This window comes from Eleutherodactylus coqui, chromosome 1 (assembly GCF_035609145.1).
Source record: "Eleutherodactylus coqui strain aEleCoq1 chromosome 1, aEleCoq1.hap1, whole genome shotgun sequence".
Lineage (NCBI taxonomy): Eukaryota > Metazoa > Chordata > Amphibia > Anura > Eleutherodactylidae > Eleutherodactylus > Eleutherodactylus coqui.
This window is the reverse complement of record NC_089837.1, coordinates 122,562,159-122,577,042: the sequence shown is the minus strand read 5'-3', so window position 1 is coordinate 122,577,042 and position 14,884 is coordinate 122,562,159. Positions and strand designations below refer to the sequence as shown.

Here is a 14,884-nt window from a genome sequence, read left to right as displayed (position 1 = left end):
GCCCAAGAGAAAGTTTTTCACCGATCACGACCAGAGCTAGAAAGCGTATTTTCGTTTGTTCCTACTTTGCAAACTATCTTTTCGGCCATCGAATATGCGTTGGCGCGTATTTCGGTCGCATATGTTCCGGTTTTTTTTCGGGTTGCTGTTTTTACGCGCCGTAAAATCGCCCATGTGAACGAATACATTCGAAACCATTGCCTCAGATGGTCACGTATATACGTTTGTTCGCAAAAACGCGCCGTTTATGCGCTCGTGTGCACGCACCCTAAATAGAACACTAGTGAAAAATTATAGAAATACAAACTAGCTATTAAGTGGCTATTTGGGGATTCTCTTGATATCTTTAAACTGGGTTTATTCAGCCCTTCTAAAGGCCCCTTTAGACACACAGACAATCACTCAAAAGATAGCTTTTGAGCGATCATTTTGCATAAATTGCTAATTGGTACTAAAGCCTATTAGTACCAATTAGTTGTGTGTGAGCCACTAGGAGCTGAATTTATTCAGAGGACCACCCGCTGTTCTCTGAATAAATTCCTTCTGCCGACGGGGCTGACAGCTGAGAACAGCTGAGACAATGCAATCAGCTGTTCTCAGCAGTCCCCAGGCATAGCACAGCATGCAGTCCGTCGCATCAGCTGTTCTGCTGTACAATGGTTTTCAAGCTGGCAGAAAACTAAAAGAGGGGCACATTTAGACACAATGATTATCGCTCAAAGATGGCTTTTGAGCGAATTTTGAGCAATAATCGTTGTTTAAATGGGCCTTAAGGAAGTAACCAGAGATTGATTAACCATATACACTTTTGCTTTATTATACAGAAAGTATTACGTGATAAGTAGACTTTACATTGAGCAACTATAGTTCAGACAGTCGCTAAGAAAACTCGCTGAAGTATGCTTTTATGAAGTATGAACGGCAGTTATTTGAAAGCTTTTATACAGAGCACTTATTGTTTATTAGTTGCTCGCTGAGCTATTGATTGTAGGGGATATCTCTGTGCAAATCTGTTCGCACGTCGGTCAAATACAAACAAGTGTGACTACTTTTTAGGTGAGCTGAAACAAAACAACTAGAGGAAATTATCACGTGTGTTCATTCAAGCGATAATGCAGACAATAGGCATCCTGTGTAAAGCCACCCTTAGGCTGGGTTCACACGGGGCGGATTTGCCGCTGAAATTCCGTCCAGAATTTCGCCGCGGCAAGTCCCGGGGTTAGCCAGCCATGTGGACAAGATTTCTGAGAAATCTCGTCCACACGGGATGGCAAATCTGCCGCGGCAAAGACGGCAGAAGCCGGCACTGCGTCACGGATTAGCTGGCTGCACCATGCTCATTCTTTTTCTTCCTCCGCTGCGGCCGCGTTCTCCTCTATTGGAGCGCCAGCTGCTGCGGAAGAGCAAGCGGCCGGGCCGCTTCAAAGCCCACGGCTAAGTGCTGCGGGTTTTGAAGCAGTGCTTCTCCCAGCAGAAATCTCACGGTTTTTCGCTGCGGCCAAAAGGTTGTCTTAAGCTGCTTTTACATGGAACGATCATCGCTCGGATTCCTGCACTTCAACAAGAATCTAAATGATAACACTGAATCATAGAAAAAAAATATTGCCTGCTACTTGGGGTATTTCATGTGTCCTATACTAAATCGAGTCTGTAGAGCCCACATCTGTAGTTAAATTTTGCCTAGGATATCAGGCTCTGAAGCTCTACATGGTATCATTGGCTACTCATACAGACGCGAGAAACTGATTTTATGTTTGCTATACAGCCACTGCACATAGATAAATTGTGCTTCAAAACTGAGAGATTACTTGTTACATTAACAAATGTGTAAATAAAAAGTTCACTTGAGTCTTTACGCAACACTTTACACACTGTTCGAAAGTGCTTTTGGCACTTGTTTTTGTGCTTGTGAGTGTCTTTTCTTGACTGCTGCAGAAGCCAGCAGTAGTCGCCATCATGTTGGCGTTGAAGAGCCCTTGATATCTTTTTTCCATGATAACAATATCCTGGTGGAATCTTTCCCATGTTCATCAATCACGTGACACAAAAATTCCAAATGAGAATAGAATGTAAGAAATGAATTTTGAGCGACATTGAAATCCGAGTTGCTGATACACTGCTAACATGATGTCAGGCTGATGGTTGCCATGAAAGTTTTGCACAAGTAGCATTTGTGCATCCCAAGTGGTGAGTTCAAGCGTGCCCAATGTGGATCTGAATGTGTCATCGCTCATTAATTCACGGATTGACTTCGAAGTTTGACTTCCATTTTTTTTTCAAACTTGTCCTTCAGATACTGGAAAGCATTTCTATTATGATCCATATCCACAGCAAAGTTTTTCATTAGGCCCAACTTAATGTGAAGTGGTGGAAAGTACACTATCATTGGATCAACCAGTGATGCATGTAGCTTATTGTATATGCCAACAGTGTGCTCAGCTCTGGACGGCCGCTATGTCACTTTCTAACGATTGCTGTCATCACAACTGTTCCATAGGCACAGAAAGCATGTGTTTTGTGTACCCCAACTATAGACTTAACAGGAGTGCCACAACCTTCAGATCACAGCAAATGTTCCAGTTATGATTGGAATAGTTGATCAGCTTCAAAAGGTGTTTCATTGGTTCGTATGTCTCTTTCATTCCCACAGTGTGATTGTTCCCAGCAAGAGAAACCAAGTAATCTTGTAGATATGATACCTTTTACCGGCTAACAAAAATACATGATGTTACAGCGAGCTTTCAGTTTCTAAATAGCCTGATGAAGGGTTGATAGAAGAACCTGAAAGCTTGCTGTAACATCATGTTTTTTTGTTAGCCGGTAAAAGGTATCATATCTACAAGATTACTTGGTTTCTCTTGCTGGGAACAATCACACTTTGCTCTACTGGCTAACACTGTACCAAATGTTTTTTTGTCATTCCCACAGCAAGAAAGCTATTTGTTGCCATTGTGCAGCTATACCACTTTCAGGCTAGCTTTGCCAGAGTCTATAAAAAATCTGCACTGCTCAGGTACATAGTTGCAATCTAGCTCCAGCATAAGGCCATTCACATCAGTACAGAAACAAATGTCATTTTCCAGCTTGTAATATGATGATAATTAATTTTGCATGACCATCATGAAAGTGTGAAGTTGTACATTTTTGTAGTGAGTTCGTTTTGTCTTGATCTCCAACTTTACACCCAAGATAGTACTTGTAAGCAATCTTCACTCTTTGTCAGGTTTTTGCGCTGAACGCATGTGGTGTATTTGCCACAAATGTAGCAACAATTGTCTGGATGGTTAACAGCTCTGCCTGATCATCTTTAGGCTAAAACAGACATAACAGCTATATAAGAAAACAGTATTGTAAGCTATAAGCTTGTGCTTGGCCCATCTTGCATTATATAGGCCTAGTAACTGCTGACATCAGCTTACCAACCTGCTCAGATGTGCTCAGATATGCCCAGATGCTGCAGGAACCCGCTGCTGCCAGGAGGTGTTACAATGGAAGGCATTAAGCAGGTAATGGTGCAGTAGTTATAATGCTGCCTTGCATCAGTACGTGGGCCAATCTACCAAGCTGTCATCTAACTATAGTTGGCCTAGAACTATAAGATCTAGATGTCCTAGGTGACTTTTGACCGCATATTTTGAGTCAGCACACTCGATTTCATGTGAATAACATATTCTACTCCAAGTAGCAAAATCTTTGTTTATCAGTGTAATTGTTAGTGTAAATGCATGCACCGGCTGAACGACGAACGAGAAGTCCTTCACTTCTCGTTCAGTTTCTGCATGCAGAGAATTGAACGCTGTATCGTTCAGTGTAAATGGGCAGCAGTTCACTTATGAATGACTGCCGGCTTACTGTGAATGGAGGCGGGTGGGCCGGAATAATCTCCACCCGCTCCACCTCCATTCAGTTAGTGCAGTCAGCAATGCTCATTCCTAGACAGGAACAATTATAACTGACGAGCTGTTGGGCTTTTGTTGCCCCATACATCGTCCCATGTAAAAGTACCCTTATTAGAGACAACCACCATGAGAGCTGGCCACTTCGAGAAATCAGTTGATGGTCAAGGGTTAGGCTCCCTTCATCCTCCGCATACAACTGATTTGGCCAGGGAATCCTTGTCTAGCCAGACACCTCTGTGATACATGGAAGCTCATTAGGGGACCCCTCTCTTTGATGTCCATCAGTCCTGTTAGGCTATATGGAAAGGAGCTGTCTTCATGTGGCTTCCTTTTAAAAGAACGCTAAATATGGAAAATGCCCAAACCCCACACTAGCACTCCTCCTTTCCTATGATTTTATTTTGTCTCATATTACAATTAAAACTGAGAAATCTACGAAGAAATCTTCTCTATATGCCTTAGGAGCTCAGGCATGTCCTCCTCCTTTCTCATTGCCCTGTTCCTGACTGTAAGGCTGAAACAGCAGCCTCACCTCTCTGCAGTAAGACAAAAAGTTTGATAAGTCCTTCCCCCTTTGCTAAGCCCCACCCTCTCAGCCATTTTCCAGCCAAAAATGGAACTCTTCAGGGTTTCTACATGACTCTTTGTTTCAGGGATAGTCTGAAAATCCTGCAGATTGACAAACAGGGAGGGCTAAATTATCTCCTGTTTGGTTTTATTTAATTCTATCTTTATTATTCCTTTATCTGGTCACAGTCCTGTGATAACTGGATGGATGGAAAATCCTTTCTAATGATAGACTAAAGTATTGAACAAGAAAAACCCATCCTGTCAGATCTTTGTTTGCTCAGGTAATGCCCCATTTACATGGGATGAACTGTCGGGCAAATGGTGCCCAACACTCGTCCCAGTGAAGCTCACCTCTGTGCTATTATACATCAGCGAGTATCGCTGGCATCGATCACAGTGCTGCTGGAACTGGGGCTGAGCGAGCTGGAGAGCGTCCGCCCCCCATCCTTCTCCATTCACAGTAAGCAGACAGACGTTCGAGCCCTGCATACATTTACATGGGATGGCTATTGTTCAAAACACCGCAGATTCACTGGGATTGGAACAACTCTGAGCAATAATCGTCCTATGTACATGGGCATTAAAAGTTTGCTAGGCATTAGAGATGAGCGAGCACGCTCGGATAAGTCAGTTACTCGAGCAAGCCTTGCTCTTTTCGAGTAACTGCCGGGGGGTGGGGGGGCGGGTGTTAGCGCAGGGGGGGAGAGAGAGAGATCTCTCTCACTCTCTCCCCCGCCACCCCCCCCCTGCGCACGCTCGGACAAGAGCGCAGTTAGTCGAGAAAAGCGAGGCTTGCTCAAGTAACTGACTTATCCGAGCGTGCTCGCTCATCTATACTAGGCATCAAAGACCTATGGCTGATTTACATGCAACGATCACTCACAATTCATTAAAATGGTGGCTTTTGAGCAATAATCATCATTTGCTTTCCTGCCAACTGATTGAGCATGAAATCCATTCTTTGTGATAGCAGGGACCACATGCTACGTTCTCCACAGGAGTGCTGATAACATTGTATCCATTGTATAACAAAACCAGATGAGAATTGTTGAATCTTACTGATTATCAAAGAAAAATAATCAGTGGAAGTGTTAGCAGAAGCAAATGATTAGTTCCTAAAACCATTTTATAAGTCATAACCATTTTGTTTGAGTTTAAAGGATATTGCACAACACATATAAAACTGTTACTAGTGTAAATATTTTCTATAGAACAAGCCTAATTAGAGAAGTATTGAGTGAAAAAAAGATTCATTAGGTGACAGTTTCACATTTGAGGATGTCTTTTGCAACTTCCTTTGTGACATTTACCTCAAAAATAAACTATATACAGCATGATAGCTGAGGCATTGTAGAAGCCGTTTATACCTTTTAATTAACTTAGCACATTATATATAAAGGTATATTATATCCAGTTCATAGAGACATGAGAAGAGAAGTCATTCTACATTCCTTTAGAATTACAATACTTTATTTACCAGAATTTTCCAATAACTATGTTTTATGATATGATTAGATATCATATATATATATATATAGTGTTGAGCGAAGCAAAACATTTGAACCCTGTTTTGAGTCAAACTTTGCTAAAAGTTTGGCACGAACTTGAACCTCAGATCGCTTGCCTCTACTGAACCCATTAAAACTCCTCCTCTTGTTCGTTAGCACTGTTGCCTTGTAGTACTGGATTTTTAGCCTCCTAGGTTCAAATCTGGACCAGAACATCTGCATGTATGTTCTCCCCATGCTTCTGTGAGTTTCTTCTGATTATCTCATAATAATCAACTTTTATACTACATGTATTTATTAAGAAGAAAAAACATACAAACTCCATGCAGATGCTGTCCTTGGTCAGCTTTGAACCTAGGAAGCTAGACATCAGTGCTGCAGAGCAAGGTAACCGAGACAGAGGAAGAGGGGTTTCATGGCTCTTAGAGAGTTTTATACACCAGTTTTAGGTGTATTGGTTCAAATTAATTTAGACCAAACCAAGCTTTTCCAAGGTTCAGCAAACTGGACAAAACTAACTTTTCAAAACTTTACTCAACATTTATTATATCCAATTGAGGAAGCAATAGCACATGGGGGAAATTCACAAAGCATCTTATGCCAGATTCTAGTGTAAGAAAGTTGCTAAATTTTGTGCAAAAGTTGCTTGCACAAAAAAATGTCCAACTTTTGACCACTATGCTGCCTTACGACACTTTCCCAAAAAGCGGACATAGTCTGTTAGGAGAGGGCATGACTGCCCAGGAATAACACATTTTGATTTTTAATATATGTCGAATAAGACCTAGTATACATTGCTGGTTGGCGCAAGGAGATGCCAGGATGAATGAAGAGGCATGTGCTTCTTCATATATTAGGCACATTGTGAATTGGGTAAAATAATCTTAACGCCTCATGTCCACTTGCACGCACAGATTGCCGAATCCCACAGCAGAATCCGCTCGTGCCAGTGGCCATGGACAGAAAAATGCAGTTTCTTACCTCTCTGGAACCAGCGCGGGTCTCCTCCATCACGGCTGGATCTGCTTTCTTCCGCATGGTGGATGTGTCACATGCGTAGTGCCTTATTTTCTTTTTTGAATCTCCTGCTTTCCTGTGGATCGGCGGCACGTCCGCAGTGTCAGCCGCGGGTGTGCAGCGGGTCAGACGGCTTCCATTGACTTCAATGAAAGTTGTCCCTGTGGGATCCACAGGAAAAGTGGAGCATGCTGCGATTTCTTCCTGCGTGTCTGATCCGCATGCTTTCTGCTGCTTTGCCAATGCTAATGCATCCCTATAGGCAGCTTGATCTGTGGATCCACCTCATGGGTTCCGCAAGTCAAATCCGCCTGTGGACATTGGACTTAAGGGCTTATTCCGACGTGCATATATTGGCTGGGTTTTCATGCCCGGACGATATACGCTGTCCCTCTCTGCAGGGGAAGGAAGCGGGCCAGGCCGGGCCGAAAGCAGTGAGCTCCCGCCCCCTCTCCGCCCCTCACCACTGTCTGCAATAAGAGGGTGCAGGACAGTGGTGGAGCTAAGTTTCGCCCATCCTGCCCCCTCCCATTGCAAATAGTGGAGAGGGGCGGGAACTCAGTGCACTGCTACGGCCCGACCCGCCTCCTCCCCCTGCAGAAAGACAGCGTATATCGTCCAGGCGTGAAAACCCAGCCGATATACGCACGTCGGAATAAGCCCTAAGGCAGATGTTTGTAATGCAAGTCCTCTATAAAACAAGTGACAAGACATGTTTTGTAATAATTTGCCCAGTGGGTTCCTCATACAGCAACCCATGAGCTGACACTACAGCCTTCTGTCAAGCGTGAGTTATACATGGATGCTGTCAAGTACTTATCTTTATGTATGTCACTTAGATATTTCATAAAAATCAAACTTGTGGGAAGCCAGCAACCGGGATCCTCATTAATCTTCAACCTGATGAGAATTACAGAAGATACCTGTTCACAATCCGCCTCTTAAAGAGGAACTGTTGGCTTTCCTAACATATCTGCTTCTGTAATTGCTGGTTTTCGCTTAGACAATAATTCTGAAGCATTTTTTCTAAGAATTCTAGGGAAATTTTATTAAGACTGGAATTTGAAACGCCGGTCTTCACATAATTTATGTCAGCACATGCATCTTCATATATTATGTGCGTCTCAGCTACTCCATATTCCTACGACAGATCCACTCTGCCACAACTTTCTGGTATAATTTACACCACTTTCTGGCTTAAATTATATACAAATGTGTCATCCAGGGCATCCATGCCCCCTTTTCGGAAAAGTAGTGTGGAGGAGCAAAAAAAAAATAATAATAATTTTTTAGTGCAAGCAGAACCTGGTGTAATAGTCTTTATAAATGTTCCCTTTCTGTGTTGTGCTTTTCCTTTGTATTCCTCCTGGAAATGTATGAATAAAGTGACAACTGGGCATTATTATTCCCCCTTTTAAATGTGACATGTCTAAACACTGTCCAATTAGTGCTGACAGTACCCTCCATACACACCCATTCAGCTGTCCCTGCTGATTAGTACACAGTATGCCTTCTTTACCGCCCTCTGCAGGTCAGTCTGTGTAATGCCTTGCCACAATAGGGGCAGACCGAATTAACATGGGCAATGGTAACACCCATGTTGTAAGAAAGGTTGCACTAGCATTATTTTATGGGGAACACAAATATTTACTAAAACAACCATATCAGGAGAGCTGATGGGACCTTTTCTACTAAAAACTGGGACCTTCTCATTAGGAAAATTATTGTTAGGCTTGTAATACATATTAGACTTTGATGGCCTGAACCTGATGATCTTGCTGGGTCCAGCCCATTATCTATTGCTCATGGGAGTTATTAATGCTCCCTTAATGGCAGATATAAGCAGAGAAAAGAATTGGGCAGTTATAGTCCAACCGCCACATTCTATGGTTACTCAGGGAGATAAGCAACTCTGCTGGTGGTTTTCTCCTCTGCTTTCCGAACCAGTCAAACCAAGCATGCATGTGTATGCGGTTTCTGGGAAAGGTACCAGTAGCTGTTAGCCAAACAAGCAACTATCTTATGTATGTGGACAGCCTTATTCCCTGAACCAAACCCTTAATTTACTGATAGTTTACTAATTTTTGTAAGATTCCAGTAGCATTTTATACCCTATATTGTGTGCGCTTTATACAGTTCAGATACTATAGTATTAAGTAAAATGGGTAGAATATCAGTGTTGTTTGATAAATAGTAAACGTAACATTTTGGAAGGATACTAATTAGAAACAGGCTTCCTAATGGTATCAAGACAACATATGCATCAATATTTGTACAAAGGGGATCGCTTTATAAACGGATATTTGCTTCGTTTAATTATTGTTTCAAAGTAAACATATGCCGCTTAAGTACACAAACAAAAGTGGCTAGCATCTGCTATTAACTCTTTTGTGGTCTACAATGCAATGTTAAATAAGGTATTGTGCACCACTAGTCATAGCTAGAGAGGAAGAGTGGAAAGAACTTGCATTGCAGCTTACAAGAGGGAATTCATCATGGCAAAAGTAGTGTAAAAAAAAAAAGTTGTACATTTTAGTGCTTGTTTCTTACAAAAAAAAAAATTAGTGACTTAAAATCTACGACACTTATACCTGCTTTGTTTTTATGAGAGGGTGCATGGACTTCCAGCCTATTACATTAAAGTATAATTTACACCAGGTTTTTTTTCTTCATCTACCAATGTGCCTTTCATTAGGGACCTCTTGCTAATGTGGGGTTCATATTAAGAGCGGTGTAAGAAATGGTGCTCTTAAATTCTCCCCATTCTACATTTGTTCTAATGAAGATGTCTATGCCAACGTTTTATCGTTGCATCCTGCAACATTAAAGGAAGGCGACCATCACAAAACTAAAACTCTAATCTCTTTGTTATACAGTGTTCTACAATCCAATTCTCCTTGGTTATTATGGTCAAAATGGATTTCTATGATATATAGGATTCTGGATGTATGAAAGGTGTGACAATGCCTAGGGACAACCTATCACAAGTGTGGTATGCAGATAAAGGTATATGGCATTTTGGCAGGGTGGTGGGCATTTCATACCTTTGCTGTAACTTTCATATTAAAGAATTGTGTGTTCTTCCTGAACTGGGATTCTGGAAATGACTTGGTGTCTATGATTGCACAGACTGTTAAGAATGGTTCACTTAAAAGCTATCAAGAATTAAAATCACATTATCTAATTGAGGATATTTACATTCTTGATATTTACAATTAACATACATTAGGCCGGATTCATATGACCGTATTTGCATGTTTTTCAGTGCAAATGGACAGGAAAAGAACACATCTTGAACTTACTAAACTAATTGGCTATTTAATTGGCTGAAAGCATCTGATAGTTCTCATAAATTGTCTTTCTCTCTGAATGGACAGTAACAGTGAAAGGCACTGCCCAGAACATTTACTATTGATGGCCTACCCTCAGGATAGGTCATTAATAGTTGATTGTCAAGGATCCGCCTCTCTGAATCCCCGACATTTAGCTGGTCGCCAGGCCTGCTGTCATTGTAGATAGCATTGGAAACAGATAATGCTGTCAACAGGTTGGTACTTCATGCACAGCTTCCATTGAGTTCAATGAGAAGTCTGTCTGCAGTTCTAACTCAGTACTCTGCAGTACAGACAGCACTTTTTATTTCCAGCACTCTGCGCACTGACAGCAACCCATAAACCGCTGATTGGCAAGGATCCCAAGGGGTGGACCAAAATTAAATAAACATGTACCTATATTTATTTAATTTTGGATGTGCTGTCTGATTTCCTTTGCATTGAACATTTGGAGGAGTGGCCTCCATATTGGATGTGAACTCTGTGCCCATCTGTCTAAGACATTTTAATTGGCCTGGATCCTACATGCTCTTTCATTTGGAGGCTACTGGCCCAAAGAGAGGTGAGTCTTATAGTCAGGGCCGCGTCTGAAGGAGCCGTTTTGCCACTGGCAGATGGGCTCTCACAATTGATCAAAATACGAGCTGATAACTCATTATTTACATAGTATAATTAGCAGAATTGCAATTCAATTTCATGTATTCATTATTAGTATATTTTAAGCTGTTATGCTATGTACATGTCCGGTTTAGATAAGGTAGTTAAGATGTTAATGAAGAGTATTTGACTATACTGTTCATAAGCCTTGACTCCTTTTGCAATGCAAATAAGAGTGTGTATACTCTTTCCCAATATTAAGGAACTTTTTTTTTTCTCTTGCAGCTAAATAAGTAAAAGCGGAAGTGTGTATGTCTTCATCTGGAACAAAAACTGACAAGTAAAATCTACAGTCCTACATGGTGCTACACACTGCATTAATAAATACTTCATGTGCATTTAATTAAAGCCTAAAGTAGCAGCTCTGTGCTTAACGGACTAAACTTTAGTTATTTTTATGGAAAAATCAGACTACAATTACTTTATTGCTTTCTGGATGGAAACAAGTGAAAACATCCTGACTCCATGACCAACATATTAGCTCTGTTCCAAAAAGACAGCAAGAAGTGTAACCATGGAATATTCAGGTAGGTTTATATATTTTATCACCATACAGATCTGAAGTAAATGTATTTTTCTGATTTAGGAAACATTTAGTTCTAAAAGTTGGAGGGTAACTTGCTATCTTGCTATCATATCAATTATTTTGCTCCCCAACACAGGCATGTTCAGTATACATGTAGGCTGTGTTCATTGTTTTTATCTATCTGTCTGTCATACAATGGATACCAATGGCTTTTAAAGAAGTCTGTTGAGCTATGCCAACGTGTCCATCCTTGTGATAGAAGATATATTGCTGCATGCAGTGCTATTTACTTTACCAAATGCGATGAAATCTGCAGCGGTGGCTCAGAAACAGATGTGAATACAGCTGCAGAGGATAATTGGCTGAATGTCGATATGCATATGGGGACATGTGGGTATTTAGTCCTTTTCTTTCTTGTATGATCTAGTAACTCAGCTTCCCACAACACGGCATCTGGTTACTCAATTCTAAACACATGAGTCATCATAGTAGATAGAATCTAGTATTTAGAAGATAAACTGAGTGCTGGATCTCTCCTCTTATTGGACATAGAAATGTCTATAACTTACAGTTAATGTCTATAACTTTCAGTTGATGACCTATACTCACGATAGGTCAATAGTTGACTGGCAGGGGTCCATGGGTGGGGATGCCACTGATCAGCTAATCCTCAGACCTGCTTTCAGTGTGGACAGTGCTTGAAACAGATAGAGCTGGCAACATTGCATTGGCCTGCTTTGATGCTACAGGTACAGCTCCCAGTGAATTCAATACCAAACTAGGCCTCCGCAATGCAGACATTACTATCTGCTTCTAGCACTGTCCACACTGATAGTGAGCTTGGGGCCCAGCCGATCAGCAGGGATCCCAACAGGTAAAAATCCACAAATTAACTATGGATGAGCTGATGATAGTAAGAAACATTTGTTTCAGCATTCATACACATGTAATATCTGCATAAAATTTACATATGTCAGTTATACTACCCGCATAAAAAATGCAAGGTTCTTAGTGCACATTTTAATCAAAATATGTGGGCCCATCCGCAACGTTTAGATGAACCTTGTTGGTTGAGGTCCAAGGGCTATAAGTACCTCTCTTTAGATGAAAAAGCTTCCAAATGAATGGGAAATCTGGATAACTGTCATTGAACTACCTTTTTATGTGGTTAGTATAAACAACAATTGTGCATTTTTAATCAGATATTAAAGAGCTTTTCCAGGGAGAATACTACTGATGACCTATCCTTAGGATAGATCATCAATAGGTGATCGGCTAGAGTCCGTCGCTCGGGACCCCGACCGATCAGCTGAGTGGGTGTGGTCAGCGCCGCAAATATACAGAGGTCAGAGCGGAAGCAGCAGAAGTCTCCGTGCCAACCTCTGTGTATTGGCTGGTGCTCTTATTACTTAAAGAGGTTGTCTCGCGAAAGCAAGTGGGGTTCAGCACTTCTGTATGGCCATATTAATGCACTTTGTAATATACATCGTGCATTGAATATGAGCCATACAGAAGTTATTCACTTACCTTCCCTGCGCTGGCGTCCCCGTCTCCATGGCTCCATCTAACTTCAGCGTCTAATCGCCCGATTAGACGCGCTTGCGCAGAAGGGTCTTCTGCCTTCGGCTCGGTTCGGCAGCAGCAGCGTTCTGGCTCCGCCCCTTCTACGTGTCATCGCGTAGCTCCGCCCCATCACGTGTGCCGATTCCAGCCAATCAGGAGGCTGGAATCGGGACATGTGACGGGGCGGAGCTACGCGATGATGCGTAGAATGGGGCGGAGCCAGAATGTCTCTCGTGCCAGACCGAGCCGAAGGCAGAAGACCCTTCTGCGCAAGCGCGTCTAATCGGGCGATTAGACGCTGAAGTTAGACGGAGCCATGGAGACGGGGACGCCAGCGCAGGGAAGGTAAGTGAATAACTTCTGTATGGCTCATATTTAATGCACGATGTATATTACAAAGTGCATTAATATGGCCATACAGAAGTGCTGAACCCCACTTTGTTTCGCGAGACAACCCCTTTAACGTTTTATAAAGAATCAAAATAAAATAATGAAACTTCTTGAGGATGGTTTGCAGCAATTGGCATATTGTCAAGGCAAACTGGTGGACACTTGCTCACCTATTGAGGTTATGTGATAAACACGACTAATTTGGCATGTAGAATAGTTTAACACATATTGTTGAGGTCTCTACTGGCATGGAGGATAGTGGAACCCATGGGGAAGAGGTCTCTACTGGCATGTAGAATACTATAACTCATGATGTTGAACTCTTTACTAGTATGTAGAATAGTATAATTTATGTTGCTGAGGTCTTTATTGGCATGTAGAATAGTGTAACTCATGGTGCAGAGGTCTCTACTGGCATGTAGAATAGTGTAACTCATGTTGTTGAGGTCTCTACTGCCATGTAGAATAGAAAAACTCATGGTGCAGAGGTCTTTACTGGCATGTATAACTCATGGTGCAGAGGTCTCTACTGGCATGTAGAATAGTATAACTCATGTTGAGGTCTCTACTGGCATGTAGAATAGTATAACTCATGTTGAGGTCTCTACTGGCATGTAGAATAGTATAACTCATGTTGAGGCCTTTACTGGCATGTAGAATAGTATAACTCATATTGAGGCCTTTACTGGCATGTAGAATAGTATAACTCATGGTGCAGAGGTCTCTACTGGCATGTAGAATAGTATAACTCATATTGCAGACCCTACTGGGTCAACTGTATTATTTATATGACCAAATCTGGATCTTTTTTCAGAAGATGCTTGTTCAGAAGGATTAAGAACCCGTGATACCCTTTCGAATAATGTAGGCAATTGAAGTGCGAGTTATTAAAGATGTAAACAAGTGAATTTGTTTCAAGATGCATAAAGGATAACAAATCTTGAGACAGTTAGCCTTCTTTGCTTATTGAATAACTTGGATCTCATTTTCCTAAAGTAAATGAGAGGGTAGCAGCAGCCTTGTATCCATCTGGACAAATAACTTCTGAAATAGTAGAAATGTCTAAAATATGGATGTCTTCTTCTGGAGTATATCATGATAATACAATGATTAGCACATTCCTTAAAAAATGTATAAATTTATCAATCAACTGAGGGATGGACAGAGACAGCAGAGAGCCACTGTAAAAGAATAGTATATGGATCCCTTGCTCTTGTGCATTACATCATAGAGCACCTCTTACGTTCACTAGTAATTGTGAGACATGAAATTGATTAACCCAGTCCCTTACATGCATTTTAAAGAACTGGAGGGTGACATTAAAGTGACAACATGTCCCGTTACCTACTGGGCCCTCATGCAACTGCACAAGCTACACATATGATACCAATGTATCATTTCCCACCTTAATTTGTAGAATGT

At 41.5% G+C, this 14,884-nt stretch overlaps 2 protein-coding genes across 6 annotated transcripts in view; one reads left to right on the top strand and one right to left on the bottom strand.

Annotated features, from left to right (window-relative positions):
- Nucleotides 1–14,884, bottom strand: part of MED12L (mediator complex subunit 12L) — a 504,977-nt gene that overhangs the window by 174,864 nt on the left and 315,229 nt on the right. The window lies entirely within an intron of this gene.
- The window catches only part of LOC136625558 (P2Y purinoceptor 12-like), a 37,767-nt gene that overhangs the window by 19,686 nt on the left and 3,197 nt on the right, over nt 1–14,884 (top strand). For 4 of the 5 annotated variants that reach the window (XM_066599840.1, XM_066599858.1, XM_066599876.1 and 1 more), the window contains exon 2: nt 11,209–11,510. In XM_066599840.1, coding sequence (XP_066455937.1) covers nt 11,498–11,510 — 13 coding nt within the window. In that variant the 5' untranslated portion in view covers nt 11,209–11,497. Of the gene's footprint in view, nt 1–9,981; nt 10,001–11,208; nt 11,511–14,884 lie in introns of those variants that run through there. The other variant, XM_066599866.1, reaches the window with a different exon arrangement.